We start from the raw sequence: 27,513 nt of genomic DNA, 5'->3' as shown, positions 1-27,513 counted from the left end.
TAGGAAATGAACTGCCACAGTTTCAAGGGGAGTGGGTCATATTTGTATGATGTAAATGCCGTTTTTACTTACCCTTTAATTTACACTTTCTTTATATAAAGTTGTTGTTTTTTATAAAAGCAAAGTGTGTGTTGCATGTTATTCCTAATGGGCCACCTGCAGGTGAATTCCTGGATCCCATTAGGTGGAGGCACTGCCGGAGAAGAATTCCTAGTACCCTTTCACCTTGCAAAGGGGACTCAGGACCTGTAAGTCTGTAATAATGTATAACCTTGGCACCAGGGGGGTCACCAAGAGGGTGTTACATATAGTTTATGTGAGTGTATGGAGGGGTCGGTGTGAGTGTGTGTACAGTATGTATGGATGCTGGGTGTCATTTGAATGGTTTGGATATTGGTCTTTTTTCAACCAAATTAACTCTGTAACTCTGTAACTATTTGGCTGAAGCCACAAGTTGCACTGATTGATGATTGTTAATCTGCACTGAGAATAGAAAAAACATTTGTTGATTAATTAAGACGGGTGCCGGCTGGAGGCAAAGAGTGTAAAAGATGTGTCTGTAGATGTTAAGTGCTCTTCAACATGATGAGACAATTTGCCAAAAGATTTAATGCGCCACTCTGGCTCTGGTGGTCCTCATCTGTGGAAAAAGAGATGTGAATAAAGCATGTGAATTGTCTCATTATAAAACACCATAATGCTCATATATCAAGCAAGATGCAATGTGCAAAGTGCAAAAAATGGGCTGCCAAAGAGCCAACTCTTAGAATGGAGTGCAAATAGGTGTGACTTCCTCTGAATACAAGGCAGCCTGTGTTAGGAAGCACTGAATTCATAGGGGTGGGTGCTTGCTGACATGTAGCCGTGGGCACAAGTGTAACATGCATGAGCATAAAGGGGAATGTGTGCCCCTTATTGATCTAGTATCTGTAGCAATAAAAAATGTGTATCCATAGTTAATGTTTTGCCATTGTGTGCAGAAACAAACACTCTCTCAGTTGTATAGCAACAAGGGATGAGATACAACACATAAAGCAATGTACAGACACATAGATAATTGGAAGATAAGAGGAAGGGGATGTAGGGAGGAGTGATTCACTAGTTACTTAACAAGAAGTAGAGGGAAATGTATTTTTTTATTTTCTGCATCTGTGTGCAGCAGTGGTCCCCAACAACCACTTGGATGTTGCTTCTAGTGACTTCAAAACAGTTGCTTATTTTTGAATTTCTGGTTTAGGGGTAAGTTTTAGTTGCATAAATACCAATGTAGGGATGTGTAAAATAGCCACCCCTAGTAAAAAATTGGCAGGCAATTCCCCAGTATTCTAGATGCCTAAATCAGTCCTAATGGGGACTTGTGTTAATGCTCTGCCTTAAGATATGTCCTGGTGTTTACAATAGTGACCAGTAGATGGCATTTTGCTAAACTATAAAACCCTTTGAAGCCATGCTCTCAGGGTCCATCTTTGTGCTGGCTCTAGCCTGAGCGGGCAGGCAGAGCTCGAGTGGAACTTAAATGAGTCAGGCCTAGTAAGGATTAGGTTACTCACCTTAAGACAGTGGTCCCCAACCAGTAGCTCATGAGTAACATGTTGCTCTCCAACCACTTGGATGTTGCTCCCAGTGGCCTCACAGCAGGTGTTTATTTTTGAATTCCAGGCTTGTAGGCAAGTTTTGGTTCTACAGGTATGGGACCTGTTATCCAGAATGCTCGGGACCTGGGGTTTTCTGGATAATGGATCTTTCCGTAATTTGGGTCTTCATGCCTTAAGTCTACCAGAAATTCATTTAAACATTAAATAAACCCAATAGTCTTTTTGCTTTCAATAAGGATTAATTATATCATAGTTGGGATCAAGTACAAGCTGCTGTTTTATTATTACACAGAAAAAGCAAATCATTTTTAAAAATTTGGATTATTTGGATAAAATGGAGTCTATGGAAGACAGCCATTCCATAATTCAGAGCTTTCTGGATATCGGGTTTACAGATAAGGGATCCTATACCTGTATAAAAACCAGGTGTACTGTCAAACAGGGCCTGATTGTAGGTTGACAATCTACATAGGGGCTACTAAATGACCAATCAGAGCACTTATTTGGCACCCCAACAACATTTTTTATGCTTGTGTTGCTCCCCAACTCCTTTTTCTTCAGAATGTTGCTCACGGATTCAAAAGCTTGAGGATCCCTGCCTTAAGAGGTCACTCTAGGAGTGACAAATAGACTGGTTATTTAGCTGAGCAGCTCAAGGCTCTGACGAGGAGAGTCTGAGGGATTAAAATCCCGGGTGCAATTGTCCAGAAGTAGGGACTAAGTGTATAGACTTAGGGATGTAGAATTCCCCTGGGTTCCATTTAGGGAAAAGGCTGAAAGCTGGGTGTACCTTCCTTGCTGCTGTGTAACATACTCTTCCCTGTGGGAACTAACACCGACCAAAGGTGCTGTTAGTATATGCCTATCCACTGTTCTGTATGATCCTACTTTGCTCTTATGTGCATTCCATTGAGGATTGTATTGTTCAATAAATGTCTTCATGGTTAAGTTATAAGAACCACTGGCGGCCAATTATTATACCCTGTTATAGTTACATTACACCCTGCCTCCACACCATTTGCAAGGGCTCACTCCCTAAGATTTAAGGTCCCATCCGGAGAATAGTATTGGGAGTGGAGCCTATAGAAAGAGAATGGTACACCTTGTTTATGGCCAAACAGAGCCTCCTGTAGGTTGCCATCCCACAAAGGGACTACCAAATAGCCAATCAGAGCCCTTATGTGGCATACAAAATAACTTTTTTCATGTTTGTGTTGCTCCCCAACTCTTTCTACATTTCAATGTGGCTCACGGGTAAAAACGGTTGGGGACCCCTAATGTAGAGTCTGCAGAATAATTAACCTCAAATGCACCGTAGGTGGGACTGCCCTAACATAAGTGAGAGGGAGATTATTCTGCCCATTGCATGTATGACTATGGTCTTCTTCCTTTCTAAAACCAATCTCACCTTTATGGCAACAGGTATAAGATACTAAACATTATCCCTGGACTAGCCCTTGTCTCTTTCCCTATATATTAGTCACATCTGGAGCTCTACCAATCCCCATTTGTGTAGGGACAATGGAAGCTTGTGTCTCCTTTGCTCCCCTCTACGCAGGACACAAGATACATTTATATTATTATGGAAGCACCATTTGCACAATAAATAGAATTTTTATTCAATAAATAAAAAGGAATTTGTTTTTATCAAAACTTAAATATATTTTAAAAATACACCAGTCGGTACTATAACTATTTACATATAGGACCCCTATGGGCACAATAAACTGCAGTTCAGAATTTCCTTTATTCCTAATTCCTATATATATAGAAGTATAAAGCAATACAGAGTCTGTAAAATATAAGCGCTGTGAAAGAAATCAGTTTACATTACAGATACATATCATGGGTAGGGATGTAGCGAACCGCCGCCGATGTGTTCGCGAACGCCGTTCGCGAACACCGGCAAAATTTGCGAACTGTTCGCGAACTGTTCGCGAACTTCGATCATCCGAAAATCGTTCGATTCGAACGATCGAAGGATTTTAATCGTTCGATTTTAGCGATCGAATGGTCGAATGGGCGACCGATTTTGACGCGAACGCCTATTGGCGAACGTCGCGCGACGTTCGCGAACTTGCGGCGGACGCGAACAGTCGAAGTTCGCGCGAACTAGTTCGCCGGCGAACAGTTCGCTACATCCCTAATCATGGGCGGCATTAATTCACTGAGAGATTGGAATTTGCTTTATCACATTTGTGAATATATTAAAGGCTTATTTCTTTTCCTAACTGAATGGTTTCTATAAAGTAGTTAAAGGAAGAAACACATTATGAATGATAAGGAATGTAGTACTTGCTCCAAGCAATGTTTAGCATCAATATGTAGTTTATAAGTTTATTAGTTCCTCCTCTTTAATGGGATTATTGATTAAAGTCCAAATCCAAAAAACTCAAAAAAATTGAGTTTTTTAACTATAAAATCCAAATTTTTAGTGGAAAAAAAACTCAACTGAGATTTATTAAACTCCAAGGATGGAAAAAGTCAGAATCTGAAAATACTCCATCTCAGACCTGCCGAGTTTGTATATAAGTGAATGGGAGAGGTCCCTATCCTTGTTGGAAGTTTCTGTGGTCTGCGCTGGAATTATTATTTCTGACTTTGTAGGCAAAAATCGAAAAAGCCCAAAAAAATCGATATTTTTGTGTTTGTCCTCGATCCAATTAAATTGTGCTTTTTTAATAATAAATAAGCTCCAATGGTGGATTTTTTTATTTAAATAGTCATTTAATTCATATTTTGATAAACAAGGCCCTGAGTGTATTTTACCTTCCCTCATTCAGTTATAGCATAAGACATGTTGAAGCATATGGTTGTAGCCACCAGAGGTCCATGTGGGCCATTGTTACTTCTGACCTAAGCCTAATCATTAGCTGATTAATCTTCATTGAGAACAGAGAATATGTTTGGTGATTAAAGAAGACTGCCAGAGGCAAAAAGTGCCAAGAGATGCATCTGTAGACGTTAAGTGCTCTTCAACTTGAGGAGACAACAGATTTAATGAACCACTCTGGCTCTCCCAGTCTTTATCTGTGGGGAAAAAAAACAGAAATGTAAATAAAATACCTGCATTGTTTCCTTATAACAGGGATCCCCAACCTTTTAGACCCGTGAGCAACATTCAGAAGTAAAAGGAAGTTGGGGAGCAACACTGGCATGAAAACGTTCTTGGGGTGCCAAATAAGTGCTGTGATTGGTCATTTGGTAGCCCCTATGTGGATTGTCAACCTACATTGAGGCTCTGTTTGGCTGGTTTTTATGCAACCAAAACTTGCCTCCAAGCCTGGAATCCAAAAATAAGCTCCTGCTTTGAGGCCACTGGGAGCAACATCCAAGAGGTTGGAGAGCAACACGTTACTCACGAGCTACTGGTTGGGGATCGTTGCCTTATAACATACCTTAAAGTGTGTTTATCAAGCAAGAGGCGAGGTGCAATGTGCAAAAACTGGGCTCCCAAAAAAGCAGCTCTTTCCATTTCTAGAATGGAGTACAACGAGAGGTGCCTTTCTCTGAATACAGGGATGCCATTGTTTGGATGCCGTTATTTGGGGGTTCTAAATTCATAGGGGGTGGGGGGTTGCTGGCATGAGAACATCCCTTGAACCCCTAGATTGTGTCGCTTAAATACCAATGCCAGGAACTACAAGGTGCTAAGTGGTAAGTACAAGGCTGCTTTGTGACCAGAAGTGCTGCTCATGACAGCCCATGCTCTTTACTAGTGATGAGTGAATTTTTTCACCCGGTATGCATTCGAGGTGAAATTTCGCACTTCGGCAACTGCAAATTTTTTTGGAGAAATTGCGGCAAAAATCAGCCGCAACAGCAAAGTCGCCAAGACAAAACTGTCTCAGAAAAAAAAAAGTCTTCAGAAAAAAGTCCACAGACTTTAATGCATCTAGACAAAAAAGTCGCAAAGACAAAAAATTTTGCAAAGACAAAAATGTCAATACAAGAAAAATGGCCATTACTCAAATGCAAAAAATTGCATTTTTGCTGTTTCGTGAATTTTTAAGCAAAGCGAAACAGGACAGATTCGCTCATCACTACTCTTTACATATTCTCCTTTCTAATAAAACTAAGTGCTGCTACCACTGTCCTCTTCCACCATCACCATTTTGCTCTTTATACATCTGTCTTTTGGTAACTCTTACCTTAATGCTTGGGTCCACTTTATTCAGCGCTGGGCTGAACTCCCTGTTACCAAAATTGGGGTTCTGAGATCCTAAAACGGAGCAAGGTTCAGGATTATTACAATGGATGATAATGTTGATACTTCTGGCAGAGACAGTAGGCTGATGAGATGAGGACATACAAAAGTCTTTGTGAATGAGGTCTTTGAATTATAATAAAGCTGTGTAACTCATCCCTGCCTGGGACACATGAAATTAGGCAACTAGACTAGGCTAGGCCTTCAGACTGCCCCTTGCCATATACACTATAATACAGTGCTGTAGAATGCTCTGTGAAAAACTGGGGTGAAGAAGAATTAAAGATATAACATTTAAGAGATATGTTGAAGAAGCTGAGCTGTTGTAAGGGGCAAATACTATCTACCAGTTTGTAGACAGTAGGAGAAAGAAAGAGGCTGCTCTGATGTTCTTCTACTTAGGAATGAGAAAGGTTTATAATTCTTTTCCTAAGCAGAAGAACATCAGAGCAGCCTCTTTCTTTCTCCTGACAACTTCCTTGACTACTTGCTGGTCAGACTGGTGGGAAACTGACCAGCAGGTGGTGCTGTTGTAACAAAATGTATTCATATTAACAGTACATGTATCCCTTAATAGCACACACAGGGAGCATAGGGCAGGCAGAGTATGGCACACACGGAGCATAGGGCAGGCAGAGTATGGCGCACACACAGGGAGCATAGGACAGGCAGAGTATAAGACACACAAGGAGCATAGGGCAGGCAGAATAGAGCAGAAGACAGGGAAACCTATCAGGACTATAAGATGAACAGTTCATACTGTGCTACATACAGTGACACAGTGCTGGTGCCCCTCCAGCAGTTTGTCTGAAGTGTGAACAGGTGAACAATGGGGGCACTTTTAGTTTGGGTCTGAGATGTGAACAGCATACCTCCCAACTGTCCCATTTTGAGCGGGACAGAGCCGCTTTTGACAGCTCAACCCGCTGTCACTGATTTGTACTGATAAGTCCCGGGGTTTCTCTTTTATCTGCTGCACTGAACAGCCAGAAACAGATACAAAGTATTTATCTTAATTGTGTCTTGGCAGACAGCCCAGAATAGATACTTGAAATTCTTTGTGACAGTTTGATAAGATGAGAACTTCAGACTCACAGCTTAAGGGCTAGTCCACAAGAGGAGATTCGGGGAGATTCTCCCCAAACTGCCTAAGCGTTTTTTCCCCACAGGCTACAATGAAAAGTCGTCTGCGCTAATGCACACGCGGCGATGCGTTTTCAATAGTCGCCCACTGAGGCAATTTCGGGAGGGAACATATCTCCCCGAATCTCCTTGTGTGGCCTTACCCTAAAGGTCAATTCACCTTCATTTACAAAACTGTAATTACATATAAAAACCACAGAAATGTGTTCAAACTTTCATAACCTGCCAAATTATGTAAAATGAACATGGTAATTAGGGGTTGTGGCCAAAACAATGGAGGTATGGAACAGTACAGGGCTTTAGGGGTGTGAACAATACAGGATAATTACTGGTGTGAGCAATGCAGGATTTTACAGGGGGCAGTTAATCTCAGTACTGATACCTTTTAAAGCGTAAACAGTAGACAGAATTTCCTGGGAGGGGGGAGCACACAAGGGGGGATGGGGCCCGCGGGCCACCAGTTGGACAGCTCTGTTCTAGACAATTGAGCGTGTTCTTCAGTGTTGGACTGGCCCACCGGGATACCAGGAAAACTCTCGGTGGGCCAGGTGTCAGTGGGCCCTCCTGTTTCAAAATGTTTGGCCTATTTCATAGCCATTCCCTATTTCTATAAAAACAAAGAGGCTAAATAGATGGAATTATAGATTATAGCATGTAAAGAAAAGAGACTAGCAGAATAGAGGTTGAGTGAGGAGAGGAATTATAATAGTACTGAGAGTGGGCCCTGGTCTAAGGTTTTTGGGTGGGCCCCTGGTGTCCCAGTCCGACACTGGTGTTCTTATTCTAAACTCAACCAAAGGAAGTTTATATAAGACAGTGCCGCCTGTTCAAACAATAGTAGTATAGTATGGGAATAGATAAAACTGTCTATTCAGCTGATTTCTCCTGAAGAAACACAATGTTCTTAGTGAAATCCGTTTTAGCCATTGATCCTCTGCTGAGCATTCTGTATGCAAAAAAACTACTACAACTACTACTACTACTACTACTACTACTACTACTACTCTGCATCGTGTGAGCAGCAATGACTCGGAGGTGGTGTTTGCAGGCTTGGGTGGGTGTCCTGCCTTTGGTCTAAATTTAATGGGAGTAGATTCTTTTATCTACCCCTTTACAAAAAGGTCCTGGTGTCTGATAGAGGAGGAAGACTTTCTAGAAGTGCCTCACCATTATTGCTGTTGGATGCTGAGTTCCTGGCTTGGCCTTTTGCAAACTTTTCACCTTCCCAGTGATTATACCAGGGTTGTCCATTGTCAACTAATCTGCACAGGGAAGAATGAAAGGTAAAACAGTAGACAGGAGAGATATAGTAGGAGGGTGCAGAGGACATGACATCAGTATCCTTGGCATTCAGAATCAACATACCCATAATGCTTCAGGCCCAACTGATAAGAATAGGGAGGCATGATATATTATGTGTGCACTGTGTGAGCAGTGTCATGGCAAAATAAAGTTTGAGTTATCTGTAGACCTCACCAGATGATTCAATAGAGTCTGTTTCATAACTAGGCATCTTACTCAGTGTCACAGTTATCCCAGGACATTGTAAAACCACTGTGCTAACATCTTCTTTGGAATTGGCAAAAAATGGCACTCCATCTCCTCCCAACACCATATTCAAAATAGTTGGGCTTTTGAGCACAACATGAGAGCAGATATGATGCCAGATGCTAAAGACCTGGATTCTAGGCCCATTAGTAGGTATTAAATTCTAAGTGAACTTTATTATTACCCTTCTGTCTGACTCTCCAGCTTCTGACTATCCTGATTGTTGCCAGTCCCACCACTGTTGGTTGGTATATTGACTTTCTAAAACTTACAATTCTTTTCCCGTTTTCTTCCGTCGTCGAATAAGGATGATCACGACAATGATAAATATAAGGAGCAAAACAACGAGTCCGACTGTAACTCCAGCGATAACGCCTGCTTTACTAACAGAGTTCTCACATCTGTCCCCTGTGTACCAGTACTGGTCCGACGTCTGGCAGCTACAAGAAAAATGGGGATAAGATTTCGTGAGATTAATGCTACAGAAAAAATATTTTAGTAGAGAAAAGCTACAGAAAATTAGGGGGTTTATTTATGAAATTCCTTTCTGGTGAACTGAGGCAAGCTCTGTTTTCACTCTTGATGACTATGCACCAAGTATTTGGGTGGTTTACTCAATAGGAGAATGTTCTTGGAACTTCTCCTAACAGGTGAAGACCAGTAATGTAACAATCAGGCGCCGGGCCTACCCCAACCGCCTCCAGAATCAATCTTCTTACCGGCTATGCAGGCGTGCAAACTGTCATCAAGCACTGAGGGGGTGCAACCCTGGTGAAGGTGCACCCCCTGCTGCCCAGGTAGTTCCGGTACTGGTGAAGACCTTTGTGACCAAAGCAATGGACTAGAAACCCTGTCTGATCTTTGAAATATCTCTGTCAAACTGGGATAAGCTGTGGCTTATCTCTTTGATGACTCTACACCCACGTATACCAGCTGTTTATCACCCTAGACAGCCCTAATGTTGTTGGAAATTCTAATAACAGGTAAAAACCCTCATGACCCAAGCAATGGACTAGAAACCCTGCCTGATCAATAAAATATCTCTGACAAAGTGAGATAAGCCGTGTTTTTATTCTATGATGACTCTGCACCCAAGTATTCTAATAGTTTATCACACTAGAAAGACCTAATGTTGTTGGAACTTCTAATAACAGGTGAAGACCCTCATAACCAAAGTAATGGACTAGAAACGTTGTCTAGTGCACAGATGGAAGATAGAGATGGAAACTGCCAACCTGCCCCAGATATAATGTACTGTTAGAGAGTTATTTATAGTTAATTGTATCCACTGACCTGCCTCACTGTAGGACCCCAGGTGAATATTTACTATACATACATTTTATACCCATTAGTAAAGGTGAAGACATTCATGACCCAAGCAATGGACTAGAAACCCTGTGTGATCTATGAAATATATCTGGAAAAGTAAGATAAGATGTAGTTTATCTCTGAAGACCTTGAAGACCTTCATGACAAAAACAATGGACTAGAAACCCTGTCAGATCTATGAAATATCTCTGTCAAAGTGAGACAAACTGTGGTTCTCTCTGTGATGACCCACATATTCCAGTAGTTTATCACACTAGACAGCCCTAATGTTGTTGGAACTTCGAATAACAGGTGAAGATCTTCATGACCAAAGCAACGGACTAGAGAACCTGTCTGATCTATGAAATATCTCTGGCAAAAGTAAGATAAGATGTGGTTTCTCTCTGTGATGACTCTGCACCCACGTATTCCAGTATTTTATCACACTAGACAGCCCTAATGTTGTTGGAACTTCTTATAACAGGTGAAGACCCTCATAACCAAAGTAATGGACTAGAAACATTGTCTAGTGCACAGATGGAAGATAGAGATGGAAACTGCCAACCTGCCCCAGATATAATGTACTGTTAGAGAGTTTATATCATCTATAGTTAATTGTATCCACTGACCTGCCTCACTGTAGGCCGCAGGTTAATATTTACTATACATACATTTTACACCCATTAGTAAATCTAGCCTTCAGCTAGTCCAGCCCATCTGTGACAATTTTCAGCATTGGTTGCCCATTATCTGCCTATGGGGAACATCACTTTTCAGGATTTGCAGTTCATCTAAGAACATTTTTCTCCTCCCAGTTGGAACATTCCAAAACTAGATGTATAAGAGATAAAGGGAATTAAAATGGAGTGTGGGACTTACTAGCAGCGAGGTCCTGCGTTACTGATTGAGCACTGGCCCACATTACAATCGACAAACACTGGATTGAGAGAGCTGCAGTTGCTGACACAGAGGAGACTGGATTTGTTTACAGTTACACCATAGAAATATTGGCGCATATCTTCCGGGATCAACTCAACCTCTGAGCAAAGATCTAGTGAGTAAGAGTAACAGTAAAGTAAATCTGAAACCAATCATTTAAAAATGTCGAACAAATAAGATTCACTGGTTTGCTAAGTGGCACCTGCCGCCACATCCATGCGATGCATTAATAAGGGGCCACACGTTTTTATAGCTGAATTTGTGTGTGAATGGCGGAACTTCTTCCATAAGCTTCTGATTAACTTGCCCAAATCAATAGGGCTGTGCTTGAATCTGCTATGGGAAGCCTGTCCAGCATGCCAGTTATTCCAGGGTTCCCTTATATTCATAAATGCATGGAATTGTTTTCCAACCCATTGGGACTCATGGATGAAGCTTCCTTCTGGAGCATTTTTGGGTGCAATTTTTGCACCTGTGAAATATCCACACACCAACGTATGCTATACTATTTGCCCCCCTGCAGCAGGATACAGACTTGGGGGCAGATTCACTAAAGGACGAATCGTCGCCAGGGACCGCTTCGCATCCATTGCAAAACTTCGTCAGGTGCAAATACGATACGAATACGCTAATTCACTAAAATGTGAAGTTTCAACCCGGGCTTCGAACACTGGTGACTTTTTGCTAGCGTTAATTCAGTCAGCGCCGGATTTCTTTGTGGGCCGCCCCTAGGCCGCGCAGTCCGACCAGGCGCCCGCCTACACATCCCCTTCCCAGCGCGCCAGCGAAAATACGCCGGCGCAGCTGGTGTAATTGAATGGGGACGCACACGTCCCCATAATGCGGCTGGGCGGCATGCCGTCCCTATTTTTTGCCGCCGTAGGCCCGGGCCTATGCGGCCTTGCCGCAAATCCGGGCCTGACTTCGGTCATTGCGAGCATTTCATAGCGAAGATGCGTCAGCGCTCATTTGTGCCTAGGGAAACTTCGCTAGTGATCTAGCGCTTAGGTCTATTTGCATAGAGTGGGAAATTTAAAGTAGGATGAAAAATGTTGGTGCAAATGTTTTAAGTTACAGGTTTATATTACACATGTCCAGTTAACCTTAATAAAGAAAAAGAGTTAATATAATGCCCTACACATGAGCCCACTGTAAAATTAATGTCCATATGTAATAAAACGTCTGGAGAAAACCCAAAAAAGTAAGTTAGGACTTTTGAAAAAAGGAAAAAAAAAGGAAAAGTCGCCAGCGTTTTTTGAACTTTAATACATTTTCGGCTCATAGGATATGATGCAAGTGACAGAAGATTGAGGAAGAAGTCAAATCTAGCAAATGATCTAACGTTCAGTAAAATCCACATTTTAGTGAATTTGCGGAGTAACGTCCTTTCGCCAGAGCAAAAAGTCGCCTGGCGATAGACTGCGAATGACCACTAGCGACGGTCCCGTTTACTAGCGAATTGGCGCCTATGCCTGTTAGCGAATTGGCAATGTCCCTGCGGATGGAAACACTGGCGAAAAGTCACTAGCGTTAACTCTTTAGTAAATCTGCCCCTCGGTGCACACAGAGATGCATAGGCTGCATTTTGTGGCAAGAAAACACAAAACTGATCTTGGGTTGCACAATATACTGAAATATCTCAAAATAAATGTTTGAATACAAAAAACAAATGTGTTTCAAAGAACTTGTATTCTCTGAAGTTTATACCTCCAACATCCAGTGCTCTGTCTTGGACCTGTGTTCTGCTCATATTGAAGAGCAAGAAATCTGTAGGGGAGAACATAGGGTTATATAATGTGTGTGAGCGGTGAGATTACGGCACCACCATGTTTGTCATATCCTATTTTTATATGGGATTCTGGCGTTCATCAATAAGGAGGCCGCAAGATCTTGTATTAATTAACCATTAGCAATCCAGCCGTGGTGTAACTAGATATTACTGAGCCTCACAGCAAATTATTTTTCAGGCCCTCAAAATGGCTAGGGGTTGACCAGTTTCACAAATATTTATTCTAGGGATGCACCGAATCCAGGATTCGGTTCGGGATTTGGCCAGGATTCGGGCTTTTTCAGCAGGTTTCAGATTCGGCCGAATCCTTGTGCCTGGCCGAACCGAATCCAAATCCAATTTGCATATGTAAACTATGGGCGGGTAGGGAAATCACATGACTTTTTATCACAATAGAATTTTTTCCTCTTTTTCCTTTCCTGCCCCTAATTTGCATATGCAAATTAGGATTCAGATTCAGTTCGGTATTCAGCCGAATCTTTCACCAAGGATTTGGGGATTCGGCCGAATCCCAAATAGTGGATTCGGTGCTTCCCTAATTTATTGAAACTGTATATGAATTAGGGCTCCATTGGGCCCCTAAACCACCTGCAGCCGCAGGATCTGCTCCTCTGTAGTTACACCCCTGTAATCCAGGACTTACATCCCACCCAGTTTGCTAAGATCTACATTTTAGAATGTAACCACCCACATGTTCTGCCCCCTCATGTGTTGTCTGCACTGACCTGGAGCATCAGAGGTGGAGTTCGCCCCATTTAAAGTGTCTTTAAGGGATCTGACCGCCTTCCTGTATTGCTCAGTTCCATTGATTAAATCGACAAGTATCAGCACGTCATGATCCACCACTATGCTTCCTGGCCTAAAGTAACACCAAAAGAGAGAGAGAGAGAGGTTACAAGGGTAAAGTCACAAGAAACAGGCATTTTTGGATAGATCATTCTATCGATCTTAATTCAGCATCCCTGGTATTATTAGTTCTGGGCAATTTAAAGGATAAGTAAACCTTTAAAATGAGTGAGTGTAAAATTGACGAGGGGGCCATACTAATAAATTTTGTAATTTACATTCATTATTTATTTTCTTTTGATTCCAAGATATTAAGGGATACATGTGCTGTTAATATGAATGGATTTTGTTACAACAGCACCACCTGCTGGTCAGTTTCCCACCAGTCTGACCAGCAAGTAGTCAAGGAAGTTGTCAGGAGAAAGAAAGAGGCTGATGTTCTTCTGCTTAGGAAAAGAATTAGAAACCTTTCTCACATCTTTCCTAAGCAGAAGAACATCAGAGCAGCCTCTTTCTTTCTCCTGACAACTTCCTTGACTACTTGGTGGTCAGACTGGTGGGAAACTGACCAGCAGGTGGCGCTGTTGTAACAAAATTCATTCATATTAACAGCACATGTATCCCTTAATATCTTGGAATTAAATGAAAACAAATAAACACAACAATACACTCCTGAGTATCAGCAATGAACTGATTCTTACGTGAGTGAGAGGATCTTGAGACCTGCGTAGCCTTTCGTTTCTTTATACAGCTTCGCCATCTGCAACCCAAGGAAATGTGTTATTCAATGACAAAGGCATCTGCTAAAAATGATTTAAATATTAAAGGGGTCCAAATTTTTAGTAGAAAAAAAACTTGAACTTTTCGATGTTTAATACCCCGAGGATGGAAAAAGTCTGAATGCAAAAATCCATCATCTCAGACCTGCGAGGCTGTATATAAGTCAATGGGAAAGGTCCCTGTCCTATTTGGAAGTTTCTGTGGTCTGTGCTCGAATTAGCCCAAAAATCTGACTATTTTGGGCTTTTCTAGGCAAAAATCTGCAAAATTCGGATATTACGGGAAAGACACAAAAAAAATTGACTCGATTTTACCCGATTTTATCTAGTTTGTAGCCAATCCAATTAAATTGTGCCTTTTAAATAATAAGTAATTAATAAGTTTGATTCTAGTTTTGTCTGACTTTTTTATTTAAATACTCTGAAAAAATTGGATTTTGTTAAATAAGGCCCTAAATAATCTGAATAGGTTGGTTTTACCTCCAATAAGGATTAAAGGGGCGGTTCATCATTAAGTTACCTTTTAGCACAGTTATAGAATGGCCCATTCTAAGCAAATTTTCAATTGGTCTTTATTATTTTTTTAAATAGTTTTTTAATTGTTTGCCACCTTTTTTCCAGATTTTAAATGGGGGGTCACTGACCCCATATAAACAAGCAAATGCTCTGTAAGACACAAATGTATTGCTTTTGGTGTTTTTTATTACTCATCTTTTTGTTCAGGCCTCTCCTATTCACAATCCAATCTCTTAGTAAAATCAATGCATGGTTGCTAGGGTAATTTGGACCCTAGCAAAGATGGCTGACACTGTAAACTTGAGAGCTGCTGAATAAAAAGCTAAATAACTCACAAACCTCAAATAATAAAAAATGAAAACCAATGGCAGATTGTCTCAGAATATCCCTCTCTACATCATACTAAAACTTAACTTAAAGGTGCACAGCCCCTTTAATGATATCTTAGTTGGGATCAAGTACAAAGAACTGTCTTATTATTACAGAGAAAAAATAAATAATGAAAAACACTTTGAATTATTTGAATGAAATGGAGTCTGTGGGAGACAGCCTTCCCGTAATTCAGAGCTTTCTGGATGACAGGTTTCTGAATAACGGATACCTGTACAGGCAGATGAAATGAGCAGCAGCAAGATGAGCTTCATGTCTGTAGAGGATTTCGCTAGTTATATGATCACGACGGTTTCTGATTTGCCTAATATTTTCAATTTTCTAATATTTTCGATCCCACCATGTGATGATTTGATGCAAAAGGCAAATTCTATTTTAAATTAAGTCTCTGTCAGATATTGTAAGGGCAGAAGAACTGGAAAAAAAAGTGTTCTATACAAGACTTGTCAATATTTAAACTTACCTCTCGCTTAAATGTGGCTTCAAACTTTAGGTATTCAGGGGACTTCTTGTCATTTAATCCTGATGTGTACGTGACGTTCACCACCACAACTGTGACTTTAACTTTAGCTGTGTATGGACCCCCTAGAAAGATTTGGAGATGTCTCTCAGCACCTTTATTTCGTTTATCACCAATGCAGTAAGAGGGAGAGGAGCGCCCTTCCTTTGGTAATTAAAGGGTAAGTAAAGCTTTAAAATAAGTGAATGTAAAATTGACGAGGTTGCTATTCTAAGCACTTTTGTAGTTTACATTCATTATTTATTTTGTTTTTATCCCAAGATATTAAGGGATACATGTGCTGTTAATATGAATGAATTTTGTTACAACAGCGCCACCTGCTGGTCAGTTTCCCACCAGTCTGACCACCAAGTAGTCAAGGAAGTTGTCAGGAGAAAGAAAGAGGCTGCTCTGATGTTCTTCTGTTTAGGAAAAGAATTAGAAACCTTTCTCACATCTTTCCTAAGCAGAAGAACATCAGAGCAGCCTCTTTCTTTCTCCTGACAACTTCCTTGACTACTTGCTGGTCAGACTGGTGGGAAACTGACCAGCAGGTGGTGCTGTTGTAACAAAATTCATTCATATTAACAGTACATGTATCCCTTAATATCCTGGAATCAAAAGAAAATAAATAATCAATGACAAAAATGCTTAGAATAGCCCCCTCATCAATTTTACATTCACTTATTTTTCAGGTTTACTTATCCTTTAAAGAAAGTCAAGGAATACTCTTGGTCTCTATGTGACCCCCAGATCACAGATCAGATGTGTAGCGTCCTTCCTAGTTAATTAAGCCATAAGATCTTACATTTTTAAGATGGTTCATTAAATATTTACTGCAGACTTGTTGTCAGCCATATTTTTCCACAAGCCAATACAGAACAACCACCATTCTGAATTGTGGACTTGCAACGTTTATAAGAGGTTTGGAATGAGGGATCTTCATTATTTTAATGATCTGGAGCAGCTCTACAATAAAATAACCACTGTTGTACAAATGATGAGCTCTGCAATCCAGTGGGCCCAAGCCCTTGTAGGCCCTACCAGCCCAGACCTGCTCCCCAATCTTGGTGCTGCACCCTTACCTTCCCAACGGGTCAACTGAGGATGTAACAAGAAATGTGTGGGCGATGGAGGGGGATGCAGCTGGGGCATTAGGCTTGGAGGGGTGTGAGCCCCTTAGGTGGCCCCAGACCAACGCTGGGATAAAGCACCCAAGTGTTTCCCTGTTCTATCTCACCCTTGATTCTTTTCTCCAATGAGTTTATATATATACAGGTATAGGACCTATTATCCAACTGTTATCCAAAATATTTAGGACCTGGGGTTTTCCCAATAACAAATATTTCCATAATCCCTTAAGTCTACTAGAAAATCATATAAACATGAAATAAACCCAATAGGCTTTTTTTGCTTCCAATAAGAATTAATTATATTTTAGTTGGTATCAAGTACAAGCGGCTGTTTTATTATTACACAGAAAAAGGAGATCACGTGTTAATCAATTTGGATAAAATGGAGTCTATGGGAGACAGCCTTTCGGAGTTTTCTGGATAATGGGTTTCTGGATAACTGATCCCATACCTTTATACTGGAAAATTCTTAATAATGTGTCTAAAATATGTATAAACCTTTCTGTTGCCTAAAGACTTTTATAGATGTGGTTGTGCCAAAACCATGAATCGTCCGATCCCCAAACCTACCTGGTCTTATTTCATTTGAGAAGAGCTCACATTGGCTGCCATGGAAATTCTCCTTACACACACACACTGTGCCAATCTGATATCCGTTTATACAGGATCCTACTGGTAGAAATGGAAACAGTTTGAGCAATAAACTTCTCTTGGTTTACTAACAAGCTGGTAACTGAGTAAAGCAACAACAAAAAAGCTGTATATTCCATTCCTCTGATTTAATTGTGTTCAATGTTTTTTATTTCCCAGGTGATAAATAGCAAAACTTTGTGGCCTTAAAGGAATACAGTCATGGGAAAACATGTTCATAGTGCTGCTCCAGCAGTCTTCTGCACCAGAATTTGTTTATATTTAATTTTGAAATCTGACATGGGGCTAGACATATTGTCAGTTTCCCAGGTCCCCCGAGTCATGTGACTTGTGCTCTGATAAACTTCAGTCACTCTTTACTGCTTGGAGTAATATCACCCCTCCCTTTCACCCCCCCCCAGCAGCCTAACAACACAACAATGGGAAGGTAACCAGATAGCAGCTCCCTAACACAAGATAACAGCTGCCTGGTAGATCTAAGAACAACACTCAATAGTAAAATCCAGGTCCCACTGAGACACATTCAGTTACATTGAGTAGGAGAAACAACAGCCTGCCAGAAAGCAGTTCCATCCTAAAGTGCTGGCTCTTTCTGAAATCACATGACCAGGCAAAATGACCTGAGATGCACCTACTAGTGATGTGCGAGTCAGGCTTTTCCCAACCTGTAGGATTTTGCCAGAAACTTTTCCTCAGTCTGAGGTGGATGACCAGTTGCAACTGAACAGATTGTATTAATTGAACCCGTGAACTCCAATAAATGGGTAATTTCAAAGTAGGGATCTTGAAGTGGAGGGTAACAAACATGGAGTTTTTTTTATAACTGATTGTTACTCATGACAAAATGTATGTTATATATATGGAGGACCTTTAAGAATGAGTTCGGGGATCTAGGAGGAAAGATTAAGGACAGGTCTTCCAATGCCATTTTTTTCTGATATTTTGCCTGTGCCTCATGCAACTTTGGGAGGATAGTGGAGCTTTGGGAGTTAATTGTGTTGCTAAAGTTTCGGTGCTCAGCCTCTAAGATAGAATTCAAATTCCCACCTCTGCTAACCCAACCCAGCTCCTCCTGCCTGAGCCCCATGCTTTAATTCATTCCATTCTGTAACAGCCTCTGATGTCTCCCAACTTCTCTTGTCATCCCCACACTCAACTTGCTCTTGTCCCTGCGCTTCTTCTCTGCTTAAACAATTTGTCTTCCTCACATCTACAATTCTTCTCAAACAGACCTATTGTTAAGGAGGCCACTCTAGACCCTTCCTGACTGTCTTCTACCGCTTCCCTCTAAAATCCAAAATATATTGTGTTCTCCCGTATAACTAATTTTCCACACACTCACAATCTGGACCCTCTGAAATTAGGTGTTCTTGGCTGCACACTCTACAAGACTGGGACCTCCATCCTCTGGTTTCTTTAACACTTGACTCTTTAATGCAACTATACTTTGCATTTCTTTGTATTAAAGGGATTCTGTCATGATTTTTATGGTGTCGTTTTTATTTCTAAATGACACTGTTTACACTACAATATAAAATGTCATTCCTGAACCAGCAAGTGTATTTAGTTGTAATATTGGTGTGTAGGTGCATCTCAGCTCATTTTGCCTGGTCATGTGATTTCAGAAAGAGCCAGCACTTTAGGATGGAACTGCTTTCTGGCAGGCTGTTGTTTCTCCTACTCAATGTACTGAATGTGTTTCAGTGGGAGCTGGATTTTACTATTGAGTGTTGTTCTTAGATCTACCAGGCAGATGTTACCAGGCAGATGTTATCTGGTTACCTTCCCATTGTTCTGCTGATGGACTGCTAGGGGGAGGGATATCACTCAGAGCACAAGACACATGACTGGGGGCACCTGGGAAACTGACAATATGTCTAGCCCCATGTCAGATTTCAAATTTAAATGTAAAAAAATTAGTAAGGCCTCATCTGGAGTATGGGGGGCAGTTTTGGACTCCAGTCCTTAAGAGGGATATAAATGAGCTGGAGAGAGTGCAGAGACTAAGTGCAACTAAACTGGTTAGAGGGAGGGAAGAGTTAAATTATGAGGGGAGACTGACAAGGTTGGGGTTGTTTTCTCTGGAAAAAAGGTGCTTGCGAGGGGACATGATTAGACTTTACAAGTACATTAGAGGACATTATAGACAAATAGCAGGGGACCTTTTTACCCATAAAGAGAATCACGTACCAGAGGCCTCCCCTTCAGACTAGAGGAAAAGAAGTTTCATTTAAAGGAACAGAGTAGGGGGTTCATCACAGTGAGGACAGTGAGGTTGGGGAATGCACTGCCGGGTGATGATTCAGTTAATGACTATAAGAGGGACTTGGATGATTTCTTGGACAAGCAGAATATCCAAGGCTATTGGAATCTTAGTTAGTAAAGGTATTGGTGTATATATAATGTATATATATGAGTGTATAGATAGTCCTGTATAGGTACATGTACATATATATAAACTTGGGGTCATTTACAGGGGTTGAACCTGATGGATCTTTGTCTTTTTTCAGCTCAAATATAAATGTATTTTCCCATGCCCAGTGATCTCAATTCAGAGAGTCAGTGGGGGGTCATTTATCAACACTGGGCAAATGTGCCCATGGGCAGTAACCCATGGCAACCAATCAAATTGCTGCATTCATTATTCTACTTGCAGCTGGCTTTAAAAAGCTAATCACCGATTGGTTGCTATAGGTAACTGCCCATGGGCAAAATTTGTCACCTGTTGATAAATGAGCCCCAGTGGGTGGGTCAGATCATAAATTCCCATAGCACTGACCTCTGTCTTTCTTAATATGAAAATGCAGCAAAAAACAAAAAAAAAAACAAGTGTAACCAATTGTTTCAAAAGTGGGCACAGAATTCTGAAAATTAGCAAATAGGGCCAACACTTTTCTGTCTTAATGTTTGTATTGTATTAGCAGTGATTATCTTTAGTTTAATGATATCTTGCAGTTGTATCATTCCAACTGAACTGGAGCCACATATGTGTTTCATGGGCTGTCAATTAAACAGATAAAGTAAAAAGTGCCTTAAATGATATAATGTTGTTCATAACTACCAAGCATTCCAGATAATAGATACCTGTGCCATATTTGTACCTTCAGTTGTGGTGGTAACAGAACTGTAGCTTGCTTACATTGTTGGTTTGGGTTCACAAAAGACTATAGTCCATAAAGTTTATCTCCTCCAAATGAAACCAGTGATTATGCTTGTTCAAGAAATCATCTTAGAGGCATCAATAGAATCTTCCATCAAACATCACCCAGCAGTGCATTCCCCAACCCCACTGTCCTGACTGTGATGAACCCCCTACTCTGCTTCATATGAAAGTTCTGTCCCTCAGCTCTAACAGGGGACCTCTGGTTAATCTCTACCAGACGTGATTCCACGCCCTCCCCAAAGCCATCCCTGGTCATTTCTAGTATTTGCCTTATTGAAACTAGAAGAAATGTTTGTTATACTTATACCAGTTGTTGTTTCAGCTGGGATTCCAGTTGTTGTGGTGGCAGTAGTGATATCAGTAGAGGTGTCGGTAGTGGTATCCGTAGTGGTGCCAGTAGTGGTGTTGGTAGTGGTATTAGAAGTGGTGTTGGTAGTGTCAGCAGTGGTGACTGTAGTGGTGTTAGTAGAGGTGCCAGTAATGGTGTTAGTAGTGGTGTCGGTAGTGGTATCTGTAGTGGTGCTGCTAGTGGTGTCTGTAGTGGTGCTGCTAGTGGTATCTGTAGTGGTGCTGCTAGTGGTGTCTGTAGGGGTGCTGGGTGTGGTGTCAGTAGTGGTGCATGTAGTGGTGCAGGTAGTGATGCTGGTAGAAGTGTCTGTAGTGGTATCGGCACTCGTACTAGTAGTGGTGCCCATAGAAGTTCCTGTTGCGGTGCAGGTAGTGCTGTCAAAAATGTTACCAGCAGTTGTGCCAGTGGTGGTGTCAGAAGTAGAGCTTATAGTGGTGATGGAAGTAGTGGTGTATGTAGTGGTGCCACTGGTTGTGTCGGTAGTGGTGCCACTGGTTGTGTCAGTAGTGGTGCCACTGGTTGTGTCAGTAGTGGTGCCACTGGTTGTGTCGGTAGTGGTGCCACTGGTTGTGTCGGTAGTGGTGCCACTGGTTGTGTCGGTAGTGGTGCCACTGGTTGTGTCAGTAGTGGTGCCACTGGTTGTGTCGGTAGTGGTGCCACTGGTTGTGTCGGTAGTGGTGCCACTGGTTGTGTCGGTAGTGGTGCCACTGGTTGTGTCGGTAGTGGTGCCACTGGTTGTGTCGGTAGTGGTGCCACTGGTTGTGTCGGTAGTAGTGCCACTGGTTGTGTCGGTAGTGGTGGCACTGGTTGGGTCGGTAGTGGTGCCACTGGTTGTGTCAGTAGTGGTGCCACTGGTTGTGTCGGTAGTGGTGGCACTGGTTGGGTCGGTAGTGGTGGCACTGGTTGTGTCGGTAGTGGTGCCACTGGTTGTGTCAGTAGTGGTGTCGCTAGTGGTGCAGGTAGTGGTACCGGTAGTTGTGCCGGTGGTGATACCGATAGTGCCAGTGATAGTGTTAGTAGTGGTGTCAGTAATGAAGCCTGTAGTGATGCAGGTAGTGATTCCGGTAGTTGTATCTGTAGTGGTATCAATAGTGGTGCAGGTAGTAGTGCAGGACATGGTGTCAGAAGTTGTGGTGTGGGTAGTGGGGTCTGTAGTAGCGTCTGTAGTGGTTGCAGAGTATGTGCTGCTTTCAGTAGAACCTGCAATAGAAAAATATTTAATGTTATTAGTAGACTTTATTATATTCTGGAAACTGATATCAAACACTTTCTCAGCCTTGCAGCAAAGCCATCAAAGCAAAGATTAAATCTGTACAAGCTCAAAGACTAACATGTCATGTCCTATTAGCCACAAGGTCTCTACTGGCTTTAAACTAAAAATAATACATACTTTGGCGGGATAGGCATGAGTCCAGGGAACAGGGGGGGCCGGACCACAGGGTCTGCTTCCTCTATTGCGCTAGAGAATCCCTCCCCCTTACCAATGATTGGAGGGAGTACACACTGAGAAGGGGGTGGTGGGAGGAGGGAGTAGGCAGTTTCGAGGCGGGGAGTGGGCAGGAGTGCTGGGGTCAGGTAGGGAGCTCTGTGCGCCGGGCTCTTACGCTACTAAAGCTGAATATAATTATGAATTATTACCAGATCCAAAATCTGAATATCCCTATATCTGTGTATCAGAATTGAGGTTGTTTAACCATAATAGTTTAATGCCCAACATATAAGTGCAAAAGAGCACCCCCCTATGCCAAAACTTTTATATTGCAAAAGTTCCCTCTTCCCCCGTCACATACCCTTTTATGGGAGTTGGTGGGGTACAGAACCATTCCTCTGTCAGGAGCATATGCAAAACATTTTCTTGTTGCATTTATTGTATTGCAACTACGTTATTATGATATGCTGTGGAACTTTTATACATTTTATTAAAATGTGTGTAATGGCTACTCAGCCACTATTTTTGTACATACATATATAACTGCATACATTATATCTGTAATAATAAGTCAAATCAAAATGTGTTTTTTCTTGAAGACGTTTCACCAGTCATCCGACTGGCTTTCTCAATTCAGAATGACTTTTAGCCAATATCTTTCTGGAATAAATACCCTGGAATGTTGCTCCAATCAGCATCATCTGTTTATCATAATCAGTAAGGATCTCATGAAGGTAAGGTCTTGATTGAATTATGATAAACAGCTATTTGTGGAAACCCCATACCTCTCAAGCAGGCCCACATATTAAATATGTATAGTTTTTGGATACTTTCAACTTGTATATATCAAGAAACCCAGCACTACAGAGTTTTCGCTACTAAACCAGAAATTAGCATACTTTAGATTCCAAGGCACAAAAGCCCCTAACAGTAAGTTGACCCCAGTAAACAATATATTTTTGGAAAGTGCAAATTCTCATGAATTCAAAATGTATAAATAATTCTTTTGACTCCAGACTACCAAATTGTAAATCTTAGCTTCATTTTGTTTTTGTCTTTATGAAATTCAAAATGTGGCCTCATAGTTTGCAATTTACAGCAATTTTTGTCTTACATGCTCTTAGATATAAAGATAAAACATCCAAAATATGAATGCCACAAGTCTTCTGAACAGTTTGAAACCCAACATGTAAATGATTACAAAAGTACATGGCATGTAGAGACCCCAGAATAAATGCAAATCTATTCTCATTTGTCTCACTTCTGATCAACATACTGCCTGCATTTTAAATGTTGTTAAAGCCCCTAACAAATAAGTTGACTCCAGTAAACCATATATTTCTGTATAATACACATGCTGATATATCCAAAAAGGCTTGGTCAACAAGCAACATTTTACTGTCTTATTGTGCTCAAATTAAACTCTGTTTACTAACTTTGCAAGCCCATTTAGGCACTGCGGCATCTTAATTAATCTTAATTAAAAGATAAAAAAAGAGTTCACTGCAGTTCAGAAATGGGGAACTCCAACCACTTTGTTTCATTAAAGGAGTAATTTGCATATCCAATAGGAGCTGTAAATGCTGCCATACTGAATTTACAGTATTCATAAATTGAAAATTTGAAAAGTTATTTGTAAATGTACCCGTGCTTGATTGCAGTAATTTGTTTACCAGTTTCACATACTGCTTTCAGTAGAAATTAGATATACAATAGCATTAAAACTAATTACATAAATGGGAAGATGTATATATAATTTTTTTCGTTTTGCAAAAATATTTATTTTGGTGGAGTTCCCCTTTAAATGCATCAAATATTATATCAAATATTATATCCAATTTTAGGTTTGGATAGTACAAGCCCCCTCCCCCATTACTAAGCTGCTCCTGGGAAACATAAAGGGGTAGAAAATTAAACTTTAACCGTTAAACAATCAAATGATATTGTTTTATTGTAAACAAAAATTCACAAAAAATAACATGTATGGTTTTTGCATATGTATTTAGTTCCCACATTTTAGCATTCTGGGGGGGTGCAAAATTCCAACTAGTATTGCTGCAAAAAGTGCCTCTACACATTATTAAAGTGTGAAGATGCCAATGGTATGTTTAATTTTTTCCCAGGATATTTTTTTTTACAACATAAATTTTGAATATTCAGAGATTTAAAATAAAAAACAGCAATATTTGTTATTCAGCATATGGACATGCAAGAGATTGTCTATGGATAAAATTTTAGCTGTTAAAGGTATATAAATATATATTATTATAGTACATAAAGGGATTCTGTCATGATTGTTATGGTGTGGTTTTTATTTCTAAATGACACTGTTTACACTACAAATAATTCACTCTACAATATAAAATGTCATTCCTGAACCAGCAAGTGTATTTAGTTGTAATATTGGTGTGTAGGTGCATCTCAGGTCATTTTGCCTGGTCATGTGCTTTCAGAAAGAGCCAGCACTTTAGGATGGAACTGCTTTCTGGCAGGCTGTTGTTTCTCCTACTCAATGTAACTGAATGTGTCTCAGTGGGACCTGGATTTTACTATTGAGTGTTGTTCTTAGATCTACCAGGCAGCTGTTATCTTGTGTTAGGGAGCTGTTATCTGGTTACCTTCCCATTGCTCTGCTCCTGATTTCAAAATTAAATATAAAAAATCTGTTTGCTCTTTTGAAAAATGGATTTCAGTGCAGAATTCTGCTGGAGCAGCACTATTAACTGATGCAATTTGAAAAAAAAACATGTTTTCTCACGACAGTATCCCTTTAACTAAGTCGTTTTAATCAGAAATAAATAATTTTGAATAATTTGAAGCCACTTACCAATATATGTTAATTTTTTTTTTTAAAAAATCAATGGATTTAAAGTTATTTATAAATGTATTTTTTTTTTTTTTATCTTACCCCTTTCTGTTCTCTGGTTCTCGCTTTTTGAAAAAATATAGTTAGAGACCCAGGAGAGCATAAAATATTATTTTAACATGTGATTTTTAAATCTAATTCCAATTAGAATTTAGAACTTATGGAAAGTTATATCATAAGAAAAACCCACCTGATATCACCCCACACATGAGTATGAGCAGAGCCAAAGTCCATTGCAGGGTCCCCATGAGGAACAGGTCAGATCTCTCCCCTTTAATTCTCACCCTTATTCCTTGTGTGTGTCTCCCACATACTCCTCTAGCTCTTATATACATAGATATGATGCGCTGGGTGGGTGCAGAGAGGAGGAGTAACGCAAGGTGTTCCTCAGTGTATGAATTTTAGATTTACATTTACAGGATGCAAAGTCCAAGTGTCTGTGTTAAAAAGCTAAAAATAAGAATATTGTCAACAAGTAACTGAATGAGTCTGGAATATTATCTTGTTATAGGTATATGTTAACACCAGTTAAATATAGTTTATTATTTTGGAACAAAAAATGTATTTTTTAAAATTCACACATTCGAATTTTGTTGACAAACACAGTCACAAAATCATTTTGTCCACTCAAAGTGAATTCTGTTAACACCGAAATCATTTCATTGTCCAAAAATGAATTCTCTGCAAGAAAAAAAAATGAACACAAAATGAACACAAAAACCATGTCATTGTCATAAAATGATGTATTGCCGTTAATAATTAACAATAGGAATAATTATCTTAGTATGTGTATTAATCATTTTGCAAACAATAATACTTTCTTTTAAAATCATTTTTGCATTTGCTGAATGCATTTGGTGCTGACAAAATTGCTTTTGCTGACCTGGGATTTATTTTTAGCACAAAAACAATATAGGATAGGGTTTATTTATAAAAAAAAATATATTAGGGCTCAGTTGTGAAATGTTGCACCAGCATGGTATGTTTTTTTTTACCCACAATACAACATTCTTAATGAACATCCAGCATAAGTGTACAAAAAAGAATTTTGATAAACTAGGTGAATGTTGCATCACTAAGGGCAAATAAGTTTATATGGCCATTTGCATGCAATTCAGCTTCAGCAATTGGAAGCTCCTGTAGGTTCAACGTTCAAAAGAAATAAAGAAAATACCACGTACAGATGGTAAATCCAGGGCTCACTTGTGCATATGCTCCCTGGAACTTGCAAGTAACTCAAGCTGAGGAACCTATGCAGCTCAGCACTACTAGCTTGACTCCTGAACCCACAGAAGAATAGATGGTTTGGCATTGTGGCCAGAGAGGTCATCTCTTCAAGACTTGCCTGATAAAGCCTAGGTCTGAGAGGGGAGTCTCATCTGGGCAAATCATTTTCACTCCTAGATAAGTTAACTTCTATAAATGCCCACATAGTGATGATTGGACATACAGTAACTGTAAATAGTTCTCCCAAAAGCAATGAAGAAGTACGGCGATGCATTCCTTGAAGAAAATTCTTCCGTTGTTTGTTATAAAGAGGTGAATGAGTTTTGGAGAGGGGATGGAGGCGTAGGTAATGTCTAGAGAAGACAAGTTGCACAAGAAAAAGTACATGGGGATATAAACCATATGACTGAGAATAATGTCCCCCAATCAGGGCCAGATTATTAAGTGTAAAGAAGAGGAAAATCTGAATTTTCTTCCCTAGGAAATTGTGAGACACGCCAGGAGATCTTTCCGGTCTGTTACCTCCAGGTGCGCCTCTTCACGTCTTGTGTGCAGGCACGCACTTACCGGTTTGTGCACCGGGACTGGTTGACGCTGGCGTCTTTTCCTCAGCCAGTCCTCCATTTTGAAAGTGCGCAAGCTGGTTCCAGTTTTGCGCCGAAGCATTTGTTTGTGATATGAATTCCTGTTTTTTTACTCCGATTATTGCCGCCCGTCTTGAACCTCTTGCCTGATTCTCGACTACGTCTCCTCTTTATCCTTGCCAGTACCTCGTTAACGGACTTGTTGTTGGCACGCACTCTTCCTTGTGTTTTCCACAGCAGAAAGCCCAGCCCCCAAAAGGGCGTCGGTGAACACCGGAATCCGCAGGGATACTCTGTGCATTGTGAGTTTACCTGTCGCCAAGTAAGGTTCCCGATAACGAGATTGTTACAGAAATCCATCCCTCTTCTTTTGCAAATTAGTTGGCTTCATTCCCAACTAATTGCCTTCCTGATCATTAGATGCCCAGCTATTCCAGTTATCCTTGGTCTTCCTCTACAGCACAACCCAAGCACTGACTGGGCCTCGGGGGAACTCTCCTCCTGGGGTTCTTCCAGTAACTCCAATTGTCATCTCTTGTGCTTTCTGTTACTTATGGTTCAACTGTTTTACTTGAGCATTACAAGAACTTTCTGGACTTCTCTCAGAAGAAG

At 40.6% G+C, this 27,513-nt stretch overlaps 1 protein-coding gene across 1 annotated transcript; it reads right to left on the bottom strand.

Moving 5' to 3' along the window:
- Positions 1-4,116: 4,116 nt before the first annotated feature.
- On the bottom strand, positions 4,117-27,387 carry LOC121402051 (mucin-5AC-like). The gene is made up of 12 exons (XM_041587777.1): positions 25,281-27,387; positions 20,754-21,995; positions 17,203-17,301; positions 15,464-15,585; positions 14,017-14,075; positions 13,255-13,388; positions 12,448-12,507; positions 10,681-10,852; positions 8,766-8,933; positions 8,113-8,207; positions 5,747-5,817; positions 4,117-4,625 (listed from the first exon to the last, which is right to left on the bottom strand). The coding sequence occupies exons 1-12, from the start codon at positions 25,423-25,425 to the stop codon at positions 4,593-4,595; spliced, it is 2,400 nt and encodes a 799-aa protein (XP_041443711.1). The 5' UTR covers positions 25,426-27,387; the 3' UTR covers positions 4,117-4,592.
- Between the last annotated feature and the right edge of the window lie 126 nt (positions 27,388-27,513).

This window comes from Xenopus laevis, chromosome 3S (genome assembly GCF_017654675.1).
Source record: "Xenopus laevis strain J_2021 chromosome 3S, Xenopus_laevis_v10.1, whole genome shotgun sequence".
NCBI classification, from domain to species: domain Eukaryota; kingdom Metazoa; phylum Chordata; class Amphibia; order Anura; family Pipidae; genus Xenopus; species Xenopus laevis.
This window is presented reverse-complemented; position numbering and strand designations above follow the sequence as displayed.

What these genes read in the sequence shown, in the direction of transcription:
- LOC121402051 (XM_041587777.1), bottom strand. Translation starts at nt 25,425, where the DNA reads ATGTATATAAGAGCTAGAGGAGTATGTGGGAGACACACACAAGGAATA. An exon ending in CATGTGTGGGGTGATATCAG is followed by an intron (nt 21,996 to 25,280) that starts GTGGGTTTTTCT and finishes TTTCTATTGCAG; the next exon opens with GTTCTACTGAAAGCAGCACA. An exon ending in CTCAAGATCCTCTCACTCAC is followed by an intron (nt 13,389 to 14,016) that starts GTAAGAATCAGT and finishes GTGTTACTTTAG; the next exon opens with GCCAGGAAGCATAGTGGTGG.